This window comes from Heptranchias perlo, chromosome 28 (assembly GCF_035084215.1).
Source record: "Heptranchias perlo isolate sHepPer1 chromosome 28, sHepPer1.hap1, whole genome shotgun sequence".
Lineage (NCBI taxonomy): Eukaryota > Metazoa > Chordata > Chondrichthyes > Hexanchiformes > Hexanchidae > Heptranchias > Heptranchias perlo.
The window spans coordinates 13,071,313-13,098,710 of record NC_090352.1 but is presented as its reverse complement, the minus strand read 5'-3'; the positions used below and the strand labels follow the sequence as shown (position 1 = coordinate 13,098,710).

The following is a 27,398-nucleotide window of genomic DNA, read 5'->3' as shown; positions in this document are numbered from 1 at the left end:
GCAGATATACCTGACCTGTTTATAAACAAAAAAGGAATTAAATGCTATTTCTAAATTTCACAGTTTATTATCCTTCTGATTTTTTTTCTCTACAATTCGACATTTCCTTTATTTTTGTGATGCGTCTAATCATCAGCAGAAAAGCAGAGCAAGCAAATGATGAGGTAAAGTTTTAAAATATTTTACTCAGTTCACATTACACAGCAACCTCCTGAAAAAACAAGCAAACAACTTGTTGCCAGGCTTCTATCCAGGCTGGTCCTGAATCTACTACTGAAGTGTAGCCTCCTTGGGAATGGGAGCAGGGCTTCTCCCCCCCGCCCCACCTTTCTCCCTCCCTGTGGGAAGCCCTGACCAGCATTCCCCAGACACTAGGTGGGAATCGTGGGTGCCACCACTCTATGGCACAGTGTCAGACCATCCAACGCACTGGGGCACAAAACCTACCAAAAAAGACGGGTTTAATTTTAAATTTAAGTTTAAGGAGTTAGGAAAGAGATTAACAAGCAGAACCTCAGAGGTAGTAATCTCCAGATTACTCCCGGTGCCACGCTCTAGCGAGTATAGAAATAGAAGGATAGAGCAGATGAATGCGTGGCTGGAGAGATGATGCAGGGGGTAGGGCTTCAGATTCCTGGGGCATTGGGACCAGTTCTGGGGGAGGTGGGACCTGTCCAGGCCGGATGGGCTGCACCTCAATGGAGCTGGAACCAATATCCTCGTGGGGAGGTTCGCTAGTAATGTTTGGGGGGTGGGTTTAAACTAATTTGGCAGAGGGATGGGCACCAGGATGTAGCATTGGAAAGGGGAAACAAGGGGCACAAAGGATCAGGGGAGAAGGATGGCCCCAGAGTAAAAAATAGTAAGGTATTAGAATGGGGTCAGACCAAGAGAGAGTACAAGAAAGTCTAAGACAGGTTTGCGGTGCATGAAGCATGGTAAACAAGGTTGGTGAGCTGCAGGCACAAATAGCCACATGGGAATACGATGTTGTGGCAATAATGGAGACCTAGCTCAAAAAAGGGCAGGATTGGGTACTGAATATTCCTGGATACAAAGTGTTCAGGAAAGATAGGGAAGGAAAGAAAGGAGGGGGGTTGGCAGTATTGATTAAGGAGAATATTGTAGCGCTGGAGAGAGAGTCCTGGAGGGGTCAAGGACAGAATCTATTTGGCTAGAGTTAAGGAACAATGGGTCAGACCAAGAGAGACCCATTATACTACTGGGTGCATTCTATGGCCACCAACTAGTGGGAAGGATATAGAGGAACAAATTTGCAGGGAAATTACAGAGAGCTGCAAAAGCCATGGAGTAGTGATAATGGGGGACTTCAGCTATATAGACTGGTATAACAATAATATAAGGGGCAAAGAAGGGGAGGAATTTTTGAAATGTGTTCAGGATAACTTTCTTGACCAGTATGTTTCTGGCCCAATGAGGAAGGATGCATTGTTGGACTTGGTTCTAGGGAACGGGACAGGCCAAATGGAGCAAGTGTCAGTGGGAGGGCATTTAGGGAGCAGCGATCATAGTATGATAAAGTTTAGAATAGCTATGGAAAAGGACTCTGACCACTCCAAAGTAAAAATAGTCAATTGGAGGAGGGCCAATTTCAGTGGGATAAGAACAGATCTGGCCCAGGTAAATTGGAATCATAGACTGGCAGGCAGAACTATAATTGAATAGTGGGCGGCCTTTAAAGAGGAGATGGTTCGGGTATAAACAAAGTACATTCCAACGAGGGAGAAAGGTAGGGCAGCTAAAGCCAGAGCTCCCTGGATGACAAAAGAGATAGAGAATAAGATGAAGCAGAAAAAAGCGGCGTCTAACAGGTGTCAGATTGATAACACAAATGAGAACCAGGCAGAATATAGAAAGTTCAGAGGGGAAGTGAAATTGGAAATAAGAGGGGCAAAGAGAGAGATTATGAGAATAGACTAGTGACCAACATAAAAGGGAATCCAAAAGTCTTCTACAGACATGTTAACAGTAAACGGGTAGTAAGAGGAGGGGTGGGGCCGATTAGGGACCATAAAGGAGATCTGCTCATGGAGGCAGTGGGCATGGCTGAGGTACTAAATGAGTACTTTGCATCTGTCTTTACCAAGGAAGAAGAAGCTGCCAGAGTCTCGGTAAAGGAACTCGGTAAAGTTAAGATACTGGATGTGCTAAAAATTGAGAAAGAAGAGGTACTTGAAAGGCTAGCTGTACTTAAAATAGATAAGTGACCTGGTCGGGATGGGATGCATCCTAGGATGCTGAGGGAAGTAAGAGGGGAAATTGCGGCGGTATTGGCCATAATTTTCCAGACATCCTTGGATACGGGGGGTGGTGTCAGAGGTCTGGAGAATTGCAAATCTTACACCCTTGTTTAAAAAAGTGTAAAGATAAACCCAGCAACTGTAGCCCAGTCAGTTTAACCTCAGTGGTGGGGAAACTTTTGGAAACGATAATCCGGGACAGAATTAACAGTCACTTGGACGAGTGTGGATTGATTAAGGAAAGCCAGCACGGATTTGTTAAAGGCAAATCGTGTTTAGCTAACTTGATAGAGTTTTTTGATGAGGTAACAGAGAGGGTAGATGAGGGCAATGCAGTTGATGTGGTGTATATGTATTTTCAAAAAGCATTTGATAAAGAGCCACATGGTAGGCTTGCTATTAAGATTGTGGCCCATGGAATAAAGGGGACAGTAGCAACATGAATACAGAATTGGTTAAATGACAGGAAACAGAGAGTAGTGGTGAACGGTTGTTTTTCGGACTGGAGGGAGGTGTACAGTGGTGTTCCCCAGGGGTCATTGCTGGGACCACTGCTTTTCTTGATATATATTAATGACTTGGACTTGGGAGTACAGGGCACAATTACAAAATTTGCGGATGACACAATACTTGGAAGGATAGGGAACAGTGAGGAAGATAGTGATAGACTTCAAGACGATATAGACACTCTGGTGGCATGGACAGACATGTGGCAGATTAAGTTTAACGTGGAAAAATGCGAGGTGATGCATTTTGGTAGGAAAAATGAGGCGAGGCAATATTAACTCGAGGGCACAATTCTAAAAGGGGTGGAGGAACAGAAGGATCTGGGGGTATATGTGCATAAATCGTTGAAGGTGGCAGGGCAGGTTGAGAAAGCGGTTAAAAAAGCCATATGGGATTCTGGGCTTTATAAATAGAGGCAAAAGCAAGGAAGTCATGATGAACCTTTATAAAACACTAGTTCGGCCACAAACTGGACTGTTGTGTCCAGTTCTGGGTACCGCACTTTAGGAAGGATGTGAAGGCCTTAGAGAGGGTGTAGAAGAGATTTACTAGAAAGATTCAAGGGATAATGGACTTAAATTACGTGGATAGACTGGAGAAGCTGGGATTGTTCTCCTTGGAACAGAGAAGTTTGAGAGGAGATTTGATAGAGGATATTCAAAATCATGAATGGTCTAGACAGAGTAGATAGAGAGAAACTGTTCCCATTGGCGGAAGGATCAAGAACCAGAGGGCATAGATTTAAGGTGATTGGCAAAAGAACCAAAGGTGATATGAGGAAAAACTTATTTACACAGCGAGTGGTTAGAATCTGGAATGCACTGCCCGAGGGGGTGGAGAAGGCAGATTCAATCATGGCCTTCAAAAGGGAACTGGATAAGTACTTGAAACGCAAAAATGTGCAGGGCTACGGGAATAGGGCGGGGCAGTAGGACTAGTTGGATTGCTCTTGCATAGAGCCGCCGTGGACTCGATGGGCCAAATGGCCTCCTTCTGTGCTGTAACCTTTCTATGATTCTATGAACTGTTTCCAATGTGGAACAGTCTGAATTTCCTACTTGGCTTGAATATGTGCTCCTTGAATCTGACATGTATAAGTGAGATATTGTGCCTGCTGGCTCTTTAGCTCCAGACACGGTGTTAGATGGGTGCACTCTTGACACAGTATAATGGATACTATCATTGTGAAAAGGAAAGTCAATGCACAGAAAACAGCCCAACAGGACTGCACCGGCGTTTATGCTCCACACATGCCTTCTCCCACCTTACTTCATCTCACCTGATCAACGTATCCTTCCTTGGGATTCTTACTGAGAGCTTAGGGGGCAGCACATGATTCTTTGTGTGTGCAACGGGGCTAATTAAAGTAATTTTTATATTAAACTGACAAAAGTGGGCTGGGTGGGATGGCTGTCCCTGCAGATTATAAACTCCTTGAGAATGGGAGAAGTGTAACGTCCCCTCTCCACCCCCTCCCCCACCTTCCCGGTCACCTTTCTCCTTACCTGTGGGAAGCCCTGACCGTTACTGCCCAGACACAAGGTGGGAATTGTCAGTACAGTCCTCGCTGCTCCTTAGGATTCAGCATTTTGTGCTGCCTGAACAGTAGGTCATTTAGTTGATAAACATTGGTTCATCAGGTAATAAAAGGCTAAATTCTAAATCTACGTCTTTGTTTTATGATGTAGGAGTGGCATCAGATTTAAAAAGATACTTATCCCAATGTATCCCAAGTTTATGATTAATTGGCAAATTCCTGATTAAACCGGTTAGGTAGACTGTGATTCCTCACCTGCTGAGTTTGATCTTTGCACCTTTATCTAAGAGAAGGAGGGATAATTACAAGCTAGGACCTCCCAGCCCACTCTTATGTGGTCCCTACTACAATTGCGTTTCTTACAAAGGAAAAGTTGTTAAATATCTACACTTAAACTTTCTAACCACCCAACAACTATTCTCTCTGCATCACCATGTATTAAGTGTAGCTCCAAATTTCTTCCAAAGACATTTGGAGATTTTGCTTCACTTAGGGTTCAGATGAGAATGCTCAAAAGTCTATCTGCGGCATCAGGTAACTGGAGGTTATTTCTGGTCTTATTTCTTATGTTCTTATGAGGTAAGTACTCGCAAGCGACGGAGAGAGAGCCTCGCTGCATTGTTCCTGATGGTGAGCAGCACTACCAGAGTTGGGCAGTAGAGGAATGGGAAGTCCTGTGTGTGAATCTAGAAAGAGAAGTTCAAATAAACTCATTTACTAATGAACTTCACCCTGTATGTGTCTGGTGGATCTGGATACACTCCATGAGGAACTGGTTTGGTTCTAGAGGTTGACCTTATTCAGTGATTGGCGATGTTGATTTTATTTTTGATCTTTCAGTGTCGGCTCAGGGTTACGAATATGACAATCTGTATATACACTTCTTCCTTGAACTTCCAGACTGTGAGTACGCTACTATTTATTCTTTTTGTGCGCACACATGTATGTATCTATAGTTGCCGTGCTCTCTCTCGTATGTGTTTCTCATGGTCTCTCACTTTCTGTGTCTCCTCTTTTTCCCCCCAACTCCATGAGACCAATTGTAGATACTCCTGTTCTTATTTAGCAGCATGAGTGAAGGGAGATTCCCACAGGCTATCCCTCCCCTGCTGGTCCAGCTGCATGAGTGAAGGGAGATTCCCACAGACTATCCCTCCCCTGCTGGTCTAGCTGCATGAGTGAAGGGAGATTCCCACAGGCTATCCCTCCCCTGCTGGTCCAGCTGCATGAGTGAAGGGAGATTCCCACAGACTATCCCTCCCCTGCTGGTCTAGCTGCATGAGTGAAGGGAGATTCCCACAGGCTATCCCTCCCCTGCTGGTCCAGCAGCATGAGTGAAGGGAGATTCCCACAGGCTATCCCTCCCCTGCTGGTCTAGCTGCATGAGTGAAGGGAGATTCCCACAGGCTATCCTTCCCCTGCTGGTCTAGCTGCATGAGTGAAGGGAGATTCCCACAGGCTATCCTTCCCCTGCTGGTCTAGCTGCATGAGTGAAGGGAGATTCCCACAGGCTATCCCTCCCCTGCTGGTCTAGCTGCATGAGTGAAGGGTGGTTCCCACAGGCTTTCCTTCCCCTGCTGGTCTAGCTGCATGAGTGAAGGGAGATTCCCACAGGCTATCCCTCCCCTGCTGGTCCAGCAGCATGAGTGAAGGGAGATTCCCACAGGCTATCCCTCCCCTGCTGGTCTAGCTGCATGAGTGAAGGGAGATTCCCACAGGCTATCCTTCCCCTGCTGGTCTAGCTGCATGAGTGAAGGGAGATTCCCACAGGCTATCCCTCCCCTGCTGGTCTAGCTGCATGAGTGAAGGGAGATTCCCACAGGCTATCCTTCCCCTGCTGGTCTAGCTGCATGAGTGAAGGGAAATTCCCACAGGCTATCCTTCCCCTGCTGGTCTAGCTGCATGAGTGAAGGGAGATTCCCACAGGCTATCCTTCCCCTGCTGGTCTAGCTGCATGAGTGAAGGGAGATTCCCACAGGCTATCCTTCCCCTGCTGGTCTAGCTGCATGAGTGAAGGGTGGTTCCCACAGGCTATCCGTCCACTGCCTGGATCAGCTGCTTCAATTCCCTTCCTAATCTTGAAAAATTACATTAGTTTATCATAAAGGTTCCTCTTTATTCAAAGGCAAAAGCTCAACTTCCTTAACTTTTCCTCATAACTTGCATTCGTGACCTCAAATTAACTCGGTAACAATTTTAGTCTATTTTACAGAATCTGTGCTTTTATCAAAGCTGCACCTTGATCTATTTCTCTGCAGTCTCACAAATCACCTGTTCTATTTATTTATACTGGCAGATCTCCTGGGGTATTGTTAATGGTAAATGGGTGGAAACACGGTTTAAAAAGGACAGGAGCAACTCAACTGTGTGATTCTGCTGCTACGGTGGAATTGTGTACTACCCAGCCTGTCCCTTCAAGGCTATGAGGTCTAATTGGTGTAAATAAGCACATCTTAGAAAAAAGAAAAGAAAGAACGTGCATTTATATCAACTCAGGACATCCCAAAATGCTTCACAGGCAATAAAGTGTTTTTGAAGTGCACTCACTGTTCGTATGCAGCAGCCAATTTGTGCACAGGAAGCTCCCACAAATAGTAATGAGATGAATGACAAGTTAATCTGTTTTTGGTGATGTTGGGTGAGGGATAAATATTGGCCAGGACGTCAGGAGAACTCCCCTGCTCTTCTCCAAATAGTGCCGTGAGATCTTTTATGTCCACCTGAGAGGGCAGATGGCGCCCTCAGTTTAACGTCTCATCTGAAAGTCAGCACCTCCAACATTATAGCACTCCCTCAGTACTGCTCTGAAGTGACAGGTTGAATTATGTGCTCAAGTTCTGGAGTGGGACTTGATCCCATGACTTTCTGACTGAGTACTACCACTGAGCCAAGGCTGATCTTTGAGGTCATTTTGAGGCTGATTGCTAGGGAGGTTCTGTAGATTGGCAACTACTTGTAAATGTCTGGCTTCTCTCCAAGGTTAGAAGAAACCAATAGGAAATCACTTTTTTTAGAAAACCATTTATTTGAAGCGTGACAGGTATGTCTCAAAACTGCATGTATATTAATGGATCTTCTGTGGAGTTGCTTTCAGTGAATTAGAGGATATGCTTTTTTTTTTGCTATGTAACAAACAATATATTTTCAGGCCCACTAATTTATGGTGATTGATTAAGTACAAGTATCTTTATTATAAAATGTTTTAGAAGGGTTAGTACATTTTTGGGATCAAATTATGTATTTATTTCCAAATATCATAGTATCATAATAGGTACAGGACAGGAGGCATCGTGCCTATGATGGCTCTTTGGCAGAGCTATCCAATTAGTCCCATCCCCCTGCTCCTTCCCCATAGCCCTTTAAATATTTTCCCTTCAAATATTTATCCAATTCCTGTTTGAAAGTTACTATTGAATCTACTTCCACCATCCTTTCAGGCAGTACATTCCAGATCATTACAACTCAAATGGAGGTGGCTGCTGGAGCAGGGTGCTGACTATCACATAACAGTGATAGGAAAAGGTATATAGGGAGAGAGTTTGTACCTAGGCAGGGAGCTGCGGTGAACAGATAGTCAGACAGACAGGTGTCTGCTGGCCATGCTCCTAGCATAAGTTAACTACTATATCTTGTAAGGAATCTTACAACACCAGGTTATAGTCCAACAATTTTATTTTAAAATCACAAGCTTTCGGAGATTATCTCCTTCGTCAGGTGAGTGTAAGTTGTATCTTGTAAGTTAAGGTTGCCTCATAATAACATGCTCTCATACCGGTATGGGCAGTGCTGCATGTTTTGCTGGAATGAACCTTTCATTAAACAAGGATTATATTTTATATATATGTGTGTGCCTCCGTAAACTTCAGCTCATCCAAAGCTCTGCTGCCCATATCCTGTCTCACACCTAGTCCCATTCACCCGTGATCGCCCCTGTGCTTGCTGACCCCTCATTGGCTCCCGGTCCAGCAATGCCTCAAATTTAAAATTCTCATCCTTGTATTCAAATCTCTCCATGTCCTTGCCCCTCCCTATCTTATAGTTTCATAGTAGGTACAGCACAGGAGGAGGCCATTTGGCCCAGCACGCCTGTGCCGGTTCTTGGAAAGAGCTATCCAAATAGTCCCGTTCCCCTGCTCTTTCCTATAGCTCTGTGTAATTTTTTTCCTTTCAAGTATTTATCCAATTCCCTTTTGAAAGTTACTATTGAATCTGCTTCTACCACCCTTTCAGGCAGTGCATTTCAGATCATTACAACTCTATATGTAAAAAAATGTTTCCTCATGTCATCTCTGGCTCTTTTGCTGATCATCTTAAATCTGTGTCCTCTGGTTACCGACCCTTCGGAAACTGGAAACAGTTTCTCCTTATTTACTCTGTCAAAACTGTTCATGATTTTGATCCCTGGTACTGTTCTAGTAAATCTCTTCTGCACCTTCTCTAAGGCCTTGACACCTTTACTAAAGTGTGGTGCCCAAAATTGAACACCATATTCCAGCTGTGGCCTAATCAGTGTTTTAAAACCTTGCTTTTATACTCTATGCCTCTATTAATAATATGCTTTTTTAACAGCCTTCTCAACTTGTCCTGTCATCTTCAAAGATTTGTGTACGTGCACCCCCAAGCCTCTCTGTTCCTGCGCTCCCTTTAAGATTATACCATTTGGTTTATATTGCCTCTCCTCATTCTTCCTACCAAAATGTTTCACTTCATACTTCTGTGCGTTTACTTTCATCTGTCATGTGTATGCCCATTTCACCCTCCTGAAGTCTTTTACTATCCACATTGTCTATGCCCTCCTGAAGTCTTTTACTATCCATATTGTTTACTACATTTCCGAGTTTCTTGTCAATTGCAAACTTTGAAATTATACCCTCTATACCCAATTCCAGGTCATTAATATATATCAAAAAGGGCAGTGGTCCCAACACAAACCCCTGGGGGACAGTGTGCACACTTCCCTCCAGTCTGAAAAACAGCCGTTCACCACTACTCTCCACTTTCTGTCCCATAGCCTATTTTGTATCCATGCTGTCATTGTCCCTTTAATCCCATGGGCTTTAATTTTGCCCATATTTTAAAACAGTCTCCCTGATTATTGTATGTTTTTTAGCTATGTCCTAAATTTTATGTCTTAGTTTTTTTGAAGTCCAGAATCCACTGGTAGGGAAGATAATCAGGTTGCAGGGAGCTAGGAGGCATGTGTAAATATTGGGGAGGTGAGTATAATGAGATTTGCGAGTGTATGGATAACTTGGAGGCAGTGGAAGGAGGCTGGTGTGGGAGTATAGCGGAGGGATGGGTCCTTGGGATTTGTGAATAATGTGAGGGAGGATATGGGAGCAGTATAAGCCTTCATGAATTCCTTGCACCCTCCTTTTACAGCACTGATTTCCCAACACTGTGCTGGGAAGCCTGATTTAGTTTTTAAAGCGTTTAGTGTGCTTATACTGTAATTATAAACACATTCATGTGCTTTAAATAACTAAAAGAGTGTACTTAGCTCATTTCTGGGAAAGTCCTTGGAATACGAGCAAGTATTAGAGGAAGTGCTTGCTCTGTACATGACTTGTACTATATTATACATAGATATAGATGTTTTAAACATTTGGTTTGATTTTGTACAATACGGTGCAGTACCATACAGTATCAAAGAACAATCAGGAACAGCAAAATGTTGAAATAAATGAGTGGGAGGATCTTTTGAAGTAACAGGAGGGTCTTTATATTATTGGCTGTCCTCTACCCTCTCCTTGCGTGATTGGGGTTTTAGTGCTAGTGTAGATTCAGTCACGTGCACAATCGCACACTAGCGCATGATACCTGCAGAGCCTAAATAACCTCTTCATTTGTTAATGTCTAGATTGGTCCAGTCCTTCAAAGCAGCAGTTGTCTGGAGTGACGCAGACTTGCTCTACCAAGGTCCTGGACCGGGTAAGGAGACTTCAGAAACGATGTTTGAACCGTAGTCAACAAACTAGAAATAGAGATAAGACGACTATAAATCTGCAATATAAACTGGAAATACACAGCAGGTCTGTCAACATCTGAAATTCAGATTAATGTTTAGGGTAGGTACCCCTCTGAAATCAAATAGCGTAACCTGTTATTCTCTTCAGATGCTGATGGACCTGCTGTGTATTTACAACATTTTTCTGTTTTTTTTTATTGTACAAATATTGTCATCAGCTAAAGGTTGCAGAAATTCAACATGGAACCTGGACATGCACTGTTTCGTACAAAATATTTTCTACTGGTTCTTAACCTTAAAATAGCAAGTTTGGGAATTATTTTTAGTGGCACTTTGGCTAAGCAGTTATATCTCACCTCTCAATCAGAAGGTTGTGTGTTCCAGTGCCACTCCAGGGAGTTGAGCACACAAGCTAAGCCAATGCTTCAGTGCAGTACTGAGGGAGTGCTGCAAGGTTGGAGGTGCTGTCTTTCTGATTAGACATTAAACTGAGGCTCCATCTGCCTGCTCAGATGGACTTAACAAATCCAATGGCACTTTTTGAAGAGTAGCAGGGAATTCTCTTATTGTCCTGGCCAATGTTCTTCCCTCAACCAACACAACCAAAAACAGAATAACTGGCCAATTATCTCATTGTTGTTTATGCCATCTTGCTGTGTGCAACTTGGCTGCTATGTTTGGCCACGTAAGTGGCTACACTTCAAAAGTAGTTCATTTGCTGTGAAGTGTTTTGGGAGATAAAGGCGTTATATAAATGCAAGTTTATTCTTTATATCTTCATCAACTTCAACATGATTGAATTTTCAGACTTAATTCTGTTGCCATCCTCTCCGGATCATAATGATTTATTAATGGCTGCAAATTAAATCTTCCATACCCTTCTTATCCAAATAGTACCACATAATTCAATGTTATAGCTAGTGTTTAGTTGGGTGGGCGTGTTAAGTGTATGGTCATTAGAAAGAAAGACTTCCATTTTTATAGTGCCTTTCATGACCTTGGGACATCCCAAAGTGCTTTACAGCCAATAAGTACTTTTGAAGTGTGGTCACTGTTGTAATGTAGGAAACGTGGCAGCCAATTTGTGCACAGTAAGGTCCCAAAAATAACAATGTGATAATGACCCAATAATATGTTTTAGTGATGTTGGTTGAGGATATATGTTGGCCAGGACACCGGGAGAACTCCCCTGCTCTTCTTCGAATCGTGCAATGGGATCTTTTACACCCACCTGAGACGGCAGACAGGGCCTCGGCTAACATCTCATCCAAATGACGGCACCTCCGACAGTGCAGCACTGCCTCAGTACTGCACTGGAGTGTCAGCCTAGATTTTGTGTTCAAGTCTCTGGAGTGGGACTTGAACCCACAACCTTCTGACTCCGAGGCGAACGTGCTACCCATTGAGCCACGGCTGACACCTTGGATACCTGCTCTGGAAAATGATTTTAAAAACAAATCAGTGCCAGAACCCACAGATTGAGATGGGAAAGGTATTGTAAAAAGATTCCAGTTGACTTCCCTTTTAATGGTTCCCACCTGCAGTTTCTTTAAAAGAAAGTCTTAAGTAATGAAAGTTAAAAGCACTGATGTTTAAAGGATGAAACATCAGTGCTGCACGCTGTGCCCTGTTGTAATTACTGTTATTATTTTAAATAGGAGAATGTGGCCTATTTTTCATATCCATTCAACTTTGAAATGACCTTAAGAAGCGAGGATCAACCTGAGGGTGAGTTTCCCATTTTCGTTTTGGAGGAATAGGCCTCTCTTATACCAGATGGGATCTCAGAAATTCCAGGTATCCCAACGTGCTGAGATGCCCACCTCCAATTTGTTTCAGTGACTTTAAGGGTTTCCCCATATGTGTAGAATTGTAGAGTGCTTACCAAGCAGTTTTTTACGTGGACTATTACAGAAACTCTCAGGTTCCTTCCTTTTCTGTGAAGGTACCATTGCATCTTGATCTCTCTCCTAATCCTCAATTAGTTCTCCTAACACTGGTGGCGGGCAGGTGACCTCCCAACCTCCGCTGCTGCTCCAAAATTGTCCCTTGAAAGCTGCTTTGGTGGGGGAGTAGCTAGTCTGCCTCACAATGACATGACTGGGATCAGGGTGGTGGTAGTAAGCAGTGGGGAGGGTGGGGCGGGAGAGAGGAGGAGAGAGTGTTTGTAGCCATGAATCTTTGTTCTAATATTTCATGGCACCATGTAACTACAAATTTATGTGCTCTGCACACTCCCTCAACATGGGCTGGCATCAGCAGGGGGAGAGGAATTGGAGGGGGGTGGACTTAGAGCAACAGTCACCCAGGCTGCTGTCTGCTCCATCCAGTTACTGGTTACAGAGCCTTGCTGTGCTATGCTTTATACTCTGGTAAAGAGGATGGTGAGACAAAGTGCTTGCAGAGTAATGCAGATAGTGCTCTGTAACTAAATACTGATGGTGAAGGAGAGCAACCTGGGATCACTGATGTTCAAATCTTATTTCCCCTTCCAATTCCCATCGTCCTCTCCTGTCGCCTTACTGTTCCAGAGGGACTGACGCTATGCTGTGCCACATCCAAATAGCCATCATTTGGATGAGATGTCACTCACAATTAGAAGTACTAACTCTGACTGACTTTTGCTTTTCAATTTATTCTTTTGCCCTATACTCCAATTGTGGTAAACTTCTTGCCATCCCATCGATGGACCAGGGCTCCTTCCTGACCTTGGTGGAGAGATTAAAGAGGGAAGGGGTAGAAAATGTCCCAGTAAGAGGATATAATGGTTAGCAAACTTGGCAGCCTTCTGCTGTGATCTTAGGATCTGCAGCTCTACATACCTGCTCCCAGCGCCTACCTGCCAAACAGGAACAGCTCAGTCACTGTGATCACTTCACAATCCCTACACTCACAAGATCTCTGCAGGGATGAGTACATACTTACTACTAAAATCTGGCAAATCGTCTTTCACACAGTGTTATTCACTTTTTATATAAAGGGAAAAGTGAACTGCAAGGGATCCAACCAAATACTGACATACAGAGTGCTTAGATAGTTTGTTCCCTGTTAGCTTCACAAAATTTAAACCAATGGATTTAATGTTATGAGTTGAATGTGACAATGAACTAAAGGATGCTAAATATTTCAGACTCTGCCCACTTTATCTGCTGTGTTGTGTCGGTTTAGTACCCTTGAGCAGGAACATCTTGAATTTTGAGATAAACTCTATCAATATCTTTAAACTTTTTGTTTCTTGAGTGGGGGGATAGATGTTAAGGGGCAAGGTGTCAGTGCTGAATTACGGATTTTTTTTCTGTGGATCAGCCAGATGTCTGATGTGTGGAAACCCATCCCAATGTTTAAGTATCTTCAAAGCAAGCCACTGATAATCCACATGAGCTTTTATTGGTCAGATATGGAGTGCATACTCTCTCCCTGCAGGGGGACACCTCACTTACACAAACACAGAGCTTAGACACAGGTTGATGGAACCAAGGCTTAGAGAGCAACAAGTGTATGCAGGATACCGCTGTGGTTTAGTCAGCTAAAACCGCACAACTTACCAGCACAGAGCACTAGTAAATAGCCTGCTGCTCGTCCACCCCACCAATTGGGACATTGGCTTGCAAGCTATCTGGAGCTGAATGGGAAGAGCCCCAGTCTCCAGTAATATCTAACCCTTCAGTTCCTATTAATGAGCCAAACTGGGTGGCCAATCATTAATAGTGCCCTAGAGTACTGCTGCCCTGTGTGGCTCAGGCATCAGATTACCAAGTCTGCTGGGGAGGGTTTTCTTGAAACCAATCTTCGATTGTGGAAGCAACTTGACTCCAAAGAGTCAAAGACCCCAAAGAGCCTGCTTCCCCTGCCCCCACCCCCACTCTCCCCACAAATGGTAATCACAGTGTATGGAATGGTAGTGTACCTTTTACACTCAGTGTCACCATCTGAGGTGACTCTCTGCTGCTGATGTGACTGTGATTATAAGGTTAAACTTTGTTTAAAAGCTCTCTTCAGTAATTAGAGGCGAGGACCATTTTAAAACTAAAAGCTGCCTTTTATTTTCAATTTCCTCCCCACCTCTCCTGAAGGCGCTGACTCCTGCTCAGGTACAGCTCAGTGATGCCTACCACCTTCCAGTGCTGTGTCCATTGTGTGTATGAACATAGACAGTATGTGTTGGCAAGCTATTCAACCATGGGAGACATCAAAGCAGAGCCAGATCCTGTCCACTTGTTATCCACATGAGTGCCTTCCAGTAAGGTCACTAAATAGTGATTGGAAGAGGGAACCCCACCTGATTTTCCCTCTCCTCCTGATCCTGAATGACAAGGCTGGTTGTGCTACCCCTACCATTGCCTTAACTCAGCATATACTGGATATTGAACCTGGAATCTTGACTTTTTAAAAAAAAAAACAGTTCAGTGAACAAGCTCCCAAAGATTTCAATGGTAAGTACAGGTGACGGGACCATTCAGCCCTTCTGGCTCATCCTTCCATAGAAACCTATGATTTCCCTTCATCGCAATAATGGCCTCTTGAATGACTTGAGAGCTTTGCCTCTGCTACCCTAACCGGACCCCATTCCAGGCATTGGTCATTCTTTGTGTGTATTGCCTCCTGACATCAGTCCTGAACTTGCCTTTTCTCAGTTTGTACTTATGTCCCCTTCTCCTGAGGTTTTATTTAAAATAGTACTCAGGATTAACCTTGTCTTTATGAAACCATGTATATAACCTTATGGCATATAACAGCAATACTTTGCCAGTGATGGTGTTCAAATAATCCTTTACATAGTGATGCCTCTCCTTCACATCCCCCCGCCTCTTTCCCCCCCCCCTCCCACCAAACCCAATAAGCACATGCCTGCTCCTTCACAATTACCAATACAATCAAAAGAAAATGCATTTTTTCTGTGCATTTTTAATTTGTGCCTCCCAGTGAAGCTCACCTGTATCACCATGCTCCCCAGTCCCTTGCGTAAGGATCTCCTATACCTCAATGCTCCCCATTCCCTTGTGTAAGGATCTCCTGTATCTCGGTGCTCCTCAGTCCCTTCTTTATCTCAACAACTCAGCAATGCTATAACAGTAACAGTGAGTTAGTCTTGTTCTGAGTCTGATGTTTTCTGGATTTTGCAGGTTCCCTGCCACAGTGGCCTGTGTTTTACTTTGGGGTGCACTCTTGTGATTTCTGGCAGAGATATCGCATTGAGGGGTACGGCTACATCAGCATCCCTGACAGTCCTGGTAAGAAAACACCTCTAATCTGTACCAAAATCAGAAAATGCTGCTACACTCAGCAAGTTAATCAACAGCTGTGAAGAGAACAGACAATGTAGCTGCGTTCTGATGAAGGGTTACACCTGAAGCATAAATTGGTCTGTTCTCTCCACAGATGCTGAGTGTTTTCAACATTTTCTCTTTTTGTTTGATTTCCAGCATTTGCAGTTTTTTTTCTTTATTTACTTGTGGATTTCCCCCTCCTCCTCGAAGGCGCTGACTCATGGTGGTATGTTTCCACGGGTGCCCACAGTATTTCTCTACCACGCTCACGTGGCCATTCTTAATGTGAGCCTGGACAGTGAGTGTTGAGGGGCTATTTGAGGATTGGTGAACATCATAGCCAAGCTGATCCAGTCTTTACAAGCACATCTACAAACAGCATGGGAAGCAGGAAGACGAGGTTTATTCCCACCCCAGCTGAGATCAGCACAGACTGCAAATTGAATCCGGGGTCCTTCTGGTCTGTACGGCTGAGTCTACACTGGGCACGGATTTCATGTCTTTGATCTCCTTCACCTGTCAACTTAGAACGTTCTTGTTACATCCCACCTGAGATATTGGACAAGTATCTGTCTCCCAGAACTCTGGCAGTGCCATTTTATACCCAGCACCCAGGGCAACACCCCTCATACTTTTCTTGTTTCCATTTCCACAAAGAGTCACCGTGCCTCTGCCCTACCACAGTGCGACTGAGAATTTGAACACAGTGATGTCCTACCAGGTGAACTCTGGAGACTAAGACCAATCAAGGTAGCAAATGTAACCCCGCTATTCAAGAAAGGAGGGAGAGAGAAAACAGGGAATTACAGGCCAGTTAGCCTGTCATCAGTCGATGGGAAAATGCTGGAATCCATTGTTAAGGAAGTGGTAACAGGGCACTTAGAACATTATAATATCAATAGGTGAAGTCAACATGGTTTTATGAAAGGGAAATCGTGTTTGACAAATTTATTAGAGTTTTTTGAGGATGTAACTAGCAGGGTAGATAAAGGGGAACCAATTGATGTGGTATATTTGGATTTTCAAAAAGCATTCGATAAGGTGCCACACAAAAGGTTGTTGCGCAAGGTAAGGGCTCATGGGGTTATGGGTAACATACTAGCATGGATAGAGGATTGGTTAATGGACGGAAAACAGAGAGTAGGGATAAACGGGTCATTTTCAAGTTGACAGGCTGTAACTAGTGGGGTGCCGCAAGGATCGGTGCTTGGGCCTCAGCTATTTACAATCTATATTAATGACTTAGATGAAGGGACTGAGTGTAATGTATCCAAGTTTGCTGATGATACAAAGATTGTTGGGAAAGTAAGCAGCGAGGAGGACGCAAGGAGTCTGCAAAGGGATATAGACAGGTTAAGTGAGTGGGCAAGAAGGTGGCAGATGGAGTATAATGTGGGGAGATTTGAGGTTATTCACTTTGGTAGGAAGAATAGAAAAACCGAATATTTTTTAAATGGTGAGAAACTATTAAATGTTGGTGTCCATAGAGACTTGTGTCCTGATACAAGAAACACAAAAAGTTAGTATGCAGGTATAGCAGGTAATTAGGAAAGCAAATGGAATGTTGGCCTTTATTGCAAGGGGGTTGGAGTACAAGAGTAAGGAAGTTTAACTACAATTGTACAGGGCTTTGGTGAGACTTCACCTGGAGTATTGCATTCAGTTTTGGTCTCCTTATCTAAGGAAGGATATACTTGCCTCAGAGGCTGTGCAACAAAGGTTCACTAGATTAATTCCTGGGATGAGAGGGTTGTCCTATGAGGAGAGGTTGAGTAGAATGGGCACATACTATGGAGTTTAGAAGAATGAGAGGTGATCTCATTGAAACATATAAGATTCTGAGGAGGCTTGACAGGGTAGATGCTGAGAGGCTGATTCCCCTGGCTGGAGAGTCTAGAACTGGAGGGCATAATCTCAGGATAAGGGGTTGGTGATTTAAGACTGAGATGAGGAGGAATTTCTTCACTGAGGGTTGTGAATCTTTGCAATTTTCTACCCCAGAGGGCTGTAGATGCTGAGTCATTGAATATATTCAAGGCTGAGAGCGATAGATTTTTGGACTCTAGGGAAATCAAGGGATATGGGGATCGGGCAGGAAAGTGGAGTTGAGGTTGATGATCAGCCATGATCTGATTGAATGGCGGAACAGGCTCGAGGGGCCATATGGCCTACTCCTGCTCCTATTTCTTATGTTCTTATGTTCAATCAAGTTGCTCCAGCTGCTAAATATGCATAGCCCTCACCACAGTCATGACAACAAACCTAATGCAACGATTGCAGTGACAACAAACCTAATGCAATCAAAATGTACAACAGTCCAAGGGAAATGTATAACTGTAGGTAAACTCTTAAAATTTAATTTACAAAATCTTAATTGTGGGTAACAAGCCCGTGTTCCAATACCCAATGGCTCGGTGTGTTGTGATTCCGAAGCCGTCGCCCCTCCCCAGTTTGGATTTTTTTTATCATGAAGCAACATGAATGGTCATTTCAATTATTGAGCAAATGTTCAGGTTTATATATATTTTGTGCTCATCAAGTGATGGGGAACGGAACATTTTTCTTTTCACTACCTAATGTCCCCATCAAGCACTCCCAGGTCGAGTTCAGCAGAGTTAGATGCAGTATTTTCAGTTTTTACTTTGGTGTTTCAGTCTCTTGTCTCATTTTATGTCGGACCCTTTCATCCCATCTGTCTGTTCTGGAATAGAACCCAGATGCCAGAAGTGAAAGGTCACTGTGACTAACCCAGTTCCTTCCTGCCCCATATGTCTGATTTTTGTTTAATGTAGGTCCTAAGGTGTGAAATTTTATGAACAGGTAGCTACACAATGACATGCCAGACCTGGAGACCAGTCCTGCCTGGAACATCAGCAGAAATGCGGAGATTTTTTGTTGGTGGCTCCCTCGAGCTCGAAGATATGACTTATGTCCGGACACCAAGCACATTCAAGGTAGGCCTGACAATTACTGGAGGGGATGTGGAATACGCGAGCAGCAAAATGTGGGCCCCCCACTGGCTCAGTTTGTAAGTGCACCTTGTGATGTGGTGCCAAACTGTATAGAGCAGAAAGGTCCTAGTTTGGATCCCTAGCCTGTGCTGAAGTAGCGGATTTCAGCCAGGATTGTTCCTGGGTTGCTACAGTTGACTGCACAATCCTGGGCGAGGGACAAGAAGATTGAGTTTAAATTCCCACCCCTAATTGCTGTTCAGTGACCCCTGCTGGAAAATGTGTCTTTTGTAGGTAGGCTTTGGGCAGGATCGGGCTAGGTTCTGCGGACATTCCCACCTTGGCTCTTATGTGTCGAATTGCTACTTGAGTGCCGTACCTGAAGACAGCTGGTGTTTGTGGAACTGTGACCTGTGACCTATGAACTGTGCCCCAGCAAGGAATCTGGTGCCTTCAGAAAAGATGTGGAGGAAATGGGCTGGGAAAAAAAGAGAAAAATCTATTAAATGTAAAAACCCAATCTGTTAGTGATTGGGACCTGATTGGTTTGCGTAAACACAGACCATCAATTTGATTTGTCATGGGTAGGGCCAGTCAGATGCCAGAACCACATCTGGCTCCCAACACAGTAATAGACTCAGCCAGCTCCCAAATTTCCATCTTGGGCTGCTGGTCTGCTTCTGCCAATGTCAGGCTGTTGGTTCCCAGTTCCTCTACTCACCTGCTCCAAGCTCTGCTGACTTTTTCAAGCTCCCTTACAGTTCACACCTTGAGCCTTGCACGGATTCTCTTTATTTTAATTTTACTGTTTATTTCTTTTTTCAAAAAATAGACCATGGGACTTTGGGCGTGAGTTGGAAAGGGTATGTTGAAGGGATCAGCAGAGCTTGGTGCGTGGGGAAAGGAGGAAGAGGCTAGAAAGAGAAATCAGAGCGTTGAGAGTGGAGCATTGTGGCTGGGAAGGAGAATAAGAAATAAAAAAAAATTAAAATGTGCAGCAGCAAGAAGGAAAGCTGGAAAGAAGGTAAATCTAAAATGCAAAAGGGAAAGAGCAGCAAGGAGAGACCATAAGACCATAAGAGATAGGAGCAGGAGTAGGCCATTCGGCCCCTCGAGCCTGCTCCGCCATTTAATGAGATCATGGCTGATCTGATTTTTACCTCAACTCCACTTTCCTGCCTTTTTCCCATATCCTTTGACTCCGTTGCTGATCAAAAATTTGTCTAACTCAGCCTTGAATGTATTCAATGACTCAGCCTCCACAGCTTTTTGGGGTAAAGAATTCCAAAAATTCACGACCCTCTGGGAGAAGAAATTGCTCCTCATTTCCGTCTTAAATGGGCAACCCCTTATTCTGAGACTATGTCCCCTAGTTTTAGATTCGCCCATGAGGGGTAACATCCTCTCAGCATCGACCCTATCAAGTCCCCTCAGAATCTTGTATGGTTCAATAAGATCTCCTGTCATTCTTCTAAACTCCAATGAGTATAGACCCAACCTGTTCAATCTTTCCTCATAAGACAATCCTTCCATACCCGGAATCAACCTAGTGAACCTTCTCTGAACTGCCTCCAATGCAAGTATGTCCTTCCTTAAATAAGGGCACCAGAACTGTACGCAGTACTCCAGGTGTGGTCTCACCAGCACCCTGTATAGTTGTAGCATGACTTCCCTGCTTTTATACTCCATCCCCCTAAAAATAAAGGCCAATATTCCGTTTGCCTTCTGGATTACCTGCTGCACCTGTATGAGGAAGAATGGAAAGGTGATGAAGGGGAATGAAGAGCAGGAAAAGAGGGGAAAAAATCTGATTTTTTTTTAAGGGACTTTGGCAGGGGGATCCTGTGGTATGTGCTGGATAGAACATAAGTGTCAGGAAGCAGACACATGAGATACATTGGAGAAACTGTGTGATTGCTGCAGTGGACCTTGACCAGGACTGCTCCACTCCAGCAGCCTGGCTACCTGCTGGTGTGCAAGCAGGTGCATATGGGTCAGCCCAGTCTAGAGTGCTGAGTACATACTCACTGCTGGTATTGGGAGCAGGGGCCTGGCAGGGCTGGGAGCACAACAGTACAAAATGTGTCCCATCTCTCCAAACAACATATCTGTCACCGCTACCAATATCAAGCAGGTTTGAGACTCCAGTTCTGGTCCTCGGCAATGCAGCTTGGGCAGTGTGAGACACAAGAGTTTTTTGGGGGGGCGGGGTGGGGGGAATGATCATGAGAGAAACACAGAAGGTGTTCCATCCCTGAGTACTAAACCCTTGACCTTTATCCAATTATTGCTATGTGACATCCTCGATTAGTTACTATGGAGTGCATGGAGTTGAATCAGTAAGTAGGATTGGTCTGACACTAGGGTCTGCTTAAATGTATCCTACTGGTTATTCCTAGATTTTGGAAATCTACATAATGGAAGTAAATGGGATGTATAATTCCACCCTGACTGGCAATTCTTGAGAAGAGATGGTGATGTTTGTTCCCTCTTCTCTGGCTGTTAATAGTAAAAACATTTCAAACAAATAAAGATACACCTTGAAATGCCATTCCCTGAAGTATCAATGGGAGGGGGAAGGAGAAGAGGGGGTGTGGCATGCAAAGGATCAGTGTAACCGTACAAGGGCCATATTGTGGATGTTTGCATTGACATTGACTGGCTTTGACTGAAAGTTAATTCACAGCTGGCAATACCTTGCCCCTTACGGAAGCCTCCTTGCCTGGCTATATGTTCCACCTGTCCAAACCACCGTGAAGGTGGTGTGACCGACCTTTGCCATTCCCCTACTCCCTTATCATCTTCTCCGCTTTCAAACACCTCACTTTGTTCCACCCCACCCCACTCGCCTCTCCTTTAAAATCTTCATGTCGCCCGAAGACCTCCCTGAGATATCCTCCCTTCTTTCCTCCCTCAGCCTCTGCAATGAGCAACTCCTCATCCTTGGTGCCAGCTCCCCATGCCCTCTCTCCTCTGATTAACTGTTCTCTCTAAATCTCTCCCTGTACCTCTGCACCGCCTCTGTGATGTCAGACTGCTTATCTGAAAAAATCCGGAATTGGATGAGGCATCACTTCCTCCAGCTAAACATTGGAAAGACTGAAGCAACTCTCTTCAGCCCATGCCACAAACTTCACCTCCCTCCTCGGCCACTGTCTCAGGCTGAATCAGTCTGTATTCGACCCTGAGCTGAGCTCCATATCCCCGCGAGCACAAAGACAGCCTCGTAACACTTCCATAACATCATCTGCCTCCGCCCCTACTTCAGCCTATTTGCTGAATAGTCAAGTCTGGAGCTGATTCATATCTTTGTCAGCTCCAGACTTCACTATTCCAGTGCTCTTCTGATTAGCCCCTCATCAACCACCCTCCATAAACTTCAGCTCATCCAGAACTCTGCTGCCCACTTCCTTTTTCGCACCAAATCCTCCTCACATTTCACCTCTATCCCTGGCTGACCTACATTGGCTCCTGGTTCCCTAATACCCAACTTTAAAATTCTCATCCTCGTGTTTAAGTCCCTTATGGCCTCAGCCCTCCCTATCTCTGTAACATCCCCCTGTCCTACAACCCCCCCCACCAAACTATCCATTCCTCTAACCCTGACTTCTTGTCCTGCTCCTCCCCTTCCCTTAGCCCCACCATTGGCAGCTGTGCCTTCAGTTGCCTAGGGCCCATGCTCTAGAATTCCCTCTCTAAATTCTTTCACCTGACCCTCCCGAAAATCCATTTGTTTGATAAGATTCTGTTTGCCCCTCTTAATATCACCTTCTTTGGCTCAATGTCTATTTTTTGATTAGGCATCTATGAATTGTCTTGGGAGGTTTTTCTACATTAAAGGTGCTAAATAAATGCAAGTTGTTAACAGAGGAGAGGGGGGGATGATGTGGAATGTGAAATATCAATATAATTGGGGGGGATGCAAGGATGTAGAATGTGACCAAAGGGTGTGAGATGCAATAATATTATTTTGCTTACATTCAGGGAGAGAGATTGAGTCGATTTGGTTTCAGAACGGAAACCACAGGAACTGTTGTCATCAAGTTTCACTGCATGCAGCAATGCAGGTGAGAGAACCGGAGAGTCACCAGCAAAGATTCAGATGCCTAGGCCCTAAACTCTAGAATTCCCTCCCTAAACCTCTCTACCTCTCTCTCCTCCTTTAAGACACTCCTTAAAACCTTCCTCTTTGACCAAGCTTTTGGTCACTTGTCCTCGTATCTTATGTGGCTCGATGTCAAATTTTGTTTGATAATACTCCTGTGAAGCGCCTTGGGACGTTTTACTACATTAAAGGCGCTATATAAATGCAAGTTGTTGTAAGTGAAGTCTGTGGATACCAGACAAGGTGGGTGAGGTCTGTGACCTGAGCAGTCACTGGACCGGGTGAGTGATGTTTATGGAGTGGGGGCTGATTTTGCTTGCCACCAAACCAGGTGAGTATGACCTAGAGCATTATTGACCCAGGTGAGGGGTGTATGGAGTGGGTTACCCAGTCACCAGCCCAAGTGAGTAACCTAAGAGGTCAGCGTTCCAGATGAGTGTGTTCTGTGACTGGGGGGGGGGGGGCGGGGGAGGGGGAATAGGATGGGTGGGGGGTCCCCTGTCCAGATGAGTGTCCTTAATTTTACAGACTTCAATCAGGTGTAGAAGTTTTTTTTTAATGTAAAAAGTAATTTTAAGGCTTCCTTGCTGCTTCATTTGAGAAAGGCACAACTCAGTGTGAAACTCAGCCACACAGACCAGGAGATCACAGGTATAGTACCTGCTCTGAGTGAGTTACTTCGTCTCAGCGAGAGCCACAGTTGGGTCACTATAATAGCCTTAACACCCCTGGGCTAAGGAGAGGGAGGTGGGGAGGAGAGATCAGATGGGGTCTGCTTCCTGATTGCTATTCATTGAGTTCTGAAAAGTGGGTATATGGAGCCATCATTAGTCACCCATGATCAAATATCCTGCTAGCTCTTGCTATGTGGGCGCACACATGAAGAATAGTCATTTAGACGCAGCTGCTGTGGAACTTCCCCAGAAATCGGCACCTTCGCAAGAGAAGGGAAGTAAATGGGTGAGAAGAGAAATCCCCCCCATTGGGATGTTTCCGCAGTGCATTCATGCAGCAGTACGCACCATGACGGTGCGCGAGCTTGCAGTTCGTATCCCTTTCCTCACGTCGTCAGAATCTAATTTCTGTGTCACAAAAGTCAAAATGCTAAGCGGACATGAGGCACTTCCCCACAGAGTCAACGGGCTGTTCTCAGTCTGGTCTTACCTCAACAGTGTAACGAGCAGAGGTCTGAGATTGTGGCGGTAAGGAGGGAGAGAAAATTCAATGGAAAATGTAGCAAAGGAATAATAAAAGCATTATAAATGTCACTTGGGTAACTGTCACTCCTGGTAGTCTACTGTGGCTATGGATGGTGAATGTGAGGCACGTTTGTTTAAATTGGAGTTTGTGCTGTGGTGTTTTGATAGGGCTTTTATGAATTCAAGCATGGCAAAGAAGAGATCGCAGAATATTCTGGACCACATGGGAGAACTTACTCACCAGGCCTCCCTCCACTCTGTGCTGGGTATGTAATCATTCAGATGCACCTGTACATGTAGACTAGACTGGAAGTCATTATATAATCGTTTAATCGGTAGTGTTTAATGCCTTGTACACTCCTCACATGGAGAGTTACTGCTTAAAGATCTGCTTGTTTCTTCATTATCTTTACACTCTGAGAGTATTCTGTGCTACAATATCACACTGCTGTGTGTTACCGGTGTTTTTCCCTTGTTGGTGTAAGCTATTAAGTGTTCTTGGGTCTGGATAGGGAATTGTTCTGGGCATTGGCCCATCCTGTCTGGGACATAGGGTTGAATCCTGGCAAGATTGATTTGGGATGAAAGTCTCTTCTGTCTGCTGGCTGTAAGGGTCCGAGGTGAGAAGAGTTTGGGCAGTCCCAATCCGGTTTCTCATAGCCAATGGCCCAAAGTACATAACTGTCCGAAATCCGCACTAAATTGTCAGTCTTACTCCGATATCTCAGGATGGCTGGTGTGGGAAATGTAAAATGCTTGAATTGTGCAGTGGGAAGGGCTCTCCTGAGGTTGGGGTTGAGGCATCTTGTAGCTTTTTCCTTCCACTGATCACCCTGGGCTCATTTTGCTGCTCCCCGATTAGGTGGAGGGTAACTTAGTTTGAAGAGGTAGACTAGCCTTCTTTGCAGCCTTCTCCACCTCACTGTGTGCTTTGTCTTTTCTCCACTCAGCGGCATTTGGGCGAGCTCAGCACCGCATGCACGAAGCACGAGAGAACCTTTCAAAAGACCTGCTGCACACGTCGGCGTTTCTGTCTTCTGATGCTGCAGCTTCCGAGTCAACAGCATAATAAATCAACCTCAGTCGCACTGGCCTGAGATGTTGTGGGCCGAGAAATTCAACTGAACCAAAACCAATAGGCAGCAAGATTCCAAATTTCTAAAGAGTATTTGTTCAATTTAATTCAAGGCTGGAACAATTCACTGGCTGTTCCCCAGTCCAGCTTCATGGGCCAGGCAATACTCCTGATCTGAGAGTGAAGTAATGACCCATTGAGACAGCTGCAGAATAATAAGGTCAAGAATTTTTCAGCTGGGCCGGCACCTGTACAATCCCTGGTCTCAGGTAGAAGCCATGGTATATAAGGGCAGAAACAAGTCCAAGCTCAATTCAGCCATCTTGCAGGATCTTCATTAACCTCTGACAACACTGCTAAATACTTACTGAAGAAAAATCCTTTACCCATGGCCCAGGAGTACAGACGCTGCCCTGTGCAGTACATAGGCTGCACAAACCAGAAGGTATTACGTTTGATTCCCAGTTGGTGCTGGACCAGCTGATCTCATTAGCAGCATTAGGGGCACTATAAAGGGCAAAGCGATTTGGGAGAAGAAGCAAAATCAGCAGGTCCCCCCTCCTGATTGCTATCCAGGAATCCTCCGTGGAAATGTGCACACATTTGAATGTTGGGTAAGGACAGGATTGGTCTCGGCTCTGATCCTTTCCTTGGTCTAATAGCCTGTCAACATTCTGCATCTAGGATCACACCTGATGAATGGCGAGTTAGAAGAGGTGGCAGAAGGCTGCTGGCTCCCATTCCTCTGTCCTCCGGCAAGAATCCGCCCCTACAGGACAGGATGGCGAGTAAATTGCAACGGGCTCTCCAGAGCGAGGAATCCAATCAGAACACACGTACTATGCACGTTCAATTCTTCCCGTACTATATTCTATCGCTTATATCATCCTTCAATCACCTCATTTGCCAAGTAACTATCCAAATACCTCTTGAATTTTATGACACTATCTACATATAATCAAAGCCACTGATTTATGGTTTTCTGGGAAAAATGGACTGAATCACAAAATGTGATCCCAAAACACCAGTAAAAATCTCAATCTCGTATAAATAAAACAGAATTTGATTTACCCATTTATTGTAAATTGGTGACCCTGCCTATTAATCTATGTGATTTATAGATTTCATGCTTCCATATTTAGGTTGGGTCTGGAGAGAGCACTTTGAGCTGTATAACACTGGGAGGAAGTAGTGGTGGGTACAGGGCTGGCACTGATGGCGAGGTGAATTTGAGTAGCCGGCTACCACTCCATCCAGCCTCCCAGATGAAGAATGACCACTTGTGCAAGACTGAAGTTTGTCTATGGATGGTGTTCCTTCAGGAAGAGTGGATGGAAGGAAATTGGCAAAAAAAAATCAGATATTCTGGTTTTGAGTTATTTCAAAGGTTCAAAAAGGTACGTCTTGACTTGCAAACCAGACACTCCTCCAGGTAAAGAATCCTGTAAAGCCAGTGCAGTCTTTTTGATTACACCTGTTTATTTGCTCTTCATGGGAAAGTAATCCTGTGCTGGATGGGAAGGATTTCCCCCATCCTGTGGACAACAACAAGCTTTTGAAATGAAGCCTGCACATCCAAGGGAGATGATGTGTTCATGTAAAATCAGTTGAGGACAGAGAAACACTGATGTCACTGGGTATATTTAGAGCTTTACTGTTAACATAAATGTATACAGAACCTATATATTTCTCCTTTGAGCATAGAAAATAAGTTGTATCTCCTGTATGTAAAACTGGAGCTGAAACAAGGTCCCTAACTATTACCTTGCATGGGGGTTGCTGCTGGAAAGAAAGAGAGAACTTGCACTTATTTGGTGCATTATCTAGCCTTCCAATGAGCCCCTGCTTCTTTGCCTCAGGAAGGACTGCTGAATTACAGCAGGCCTCTGATATACTTTGTAACTCCTTTGAAGTGTAACTAGTTAACAAAGGAGATCAAATGTGTTTCTTTCTGATCCATCAGGCCAAATATTCCTCGATGTTCACTCGATTAATTCCTGGGAAGAGAGGGTTGTCCTATGAAGAGAGATTGAGTAGAATGGGCCTATACTCTCTGGAATTTAGAAGAATGAGAGGTGATCTCATTGAAACACATAAGATTATGAGGGGGCTTGACAGGGTAGATGCTGAGAGGGTGTGTCCCCTGGCTAGAGAGTCTAGAACTAGGGGGCGGCCATTCAAGACTGAGATGAGAAGGAATTTCTTCACGCAGAGGGTTGTGAATCTTTGGAATTCTCTACCCCAGAGGGCTGTGAATGCTGAGGCATTGAATATATTCAAGGCTGAGATGGATAGATTTTTGGACTCTAGGGGAATCAAGGGGTATGGGGATCGGGTGGGAAAGTGGAGTTGAGGTCGAAGATAAGCCATGATCTGATTGAATGGCGGAGCAGGCTTGAGGGGCCTATGGCCTACTTCTGTTCCTATTTCTTATGTTCTTATGATATCAGATGATGGTTGAACTTTCCAGAAACTGGCTCCAAGGTGATAACTCAGGAAATTGCTCAAGCTCAATAATCTGCATATAA

At 44.5% G+C, this 27,398-nt stretch overlaps 1 protein-coding gene across 3 annotated transcripts in view; it reads left to right on the top strand.

Annotated features, from left to right (window-relative positions):
• mks1 (MKS transition zone complex subunit 1) overlaps positions 1-25,940 on the top strand; it is a 50,433-nt gene extending 24,493 nt beyond the window's left edge. For 2 of the 3 annotated variants that reach the window (XM_068008058.1, XM_068008059.1), the window contains exons 11-18: positions 5,146-5,208; positions 10,166-10,236; positions 11,932-12,001; positions 15,397-15,504; positions 18,361-18,494; positions 22,476-22,558; positions 23,964-24,061; positions 24,746-25,940. In XM_068008058.1, coding sequence (XP_067864159.1) covers positions 5,146-5,208; positions 10,166-10,236; positions 11,932-12,001; positions 15,397-15,504; positions 18,361-18,494; positions 22,476-22,558; positions 23,964-24,061; positions 24,746-24,864 — 746 coding nt within the window. In that variant the 3' untranslated portion in view covers positions 24,865-25,940. Of the gene's footprint in view, positions 1-5,145; positions 5,209-10,165; positions 10,237-11,931; positions 12,002-15,396; positions 15,505-18,332; positions 18,495-22,475; positions 22,559-23,963; positions 24,062-24,745 lie in introns of those variants that run through there. The other variant, XM_068008061.1, reaches the window with a different exon arrangement.
• The last annotated feature ends 1,458 nt before the right edge of the window (positions 25,941-27,398 follow it).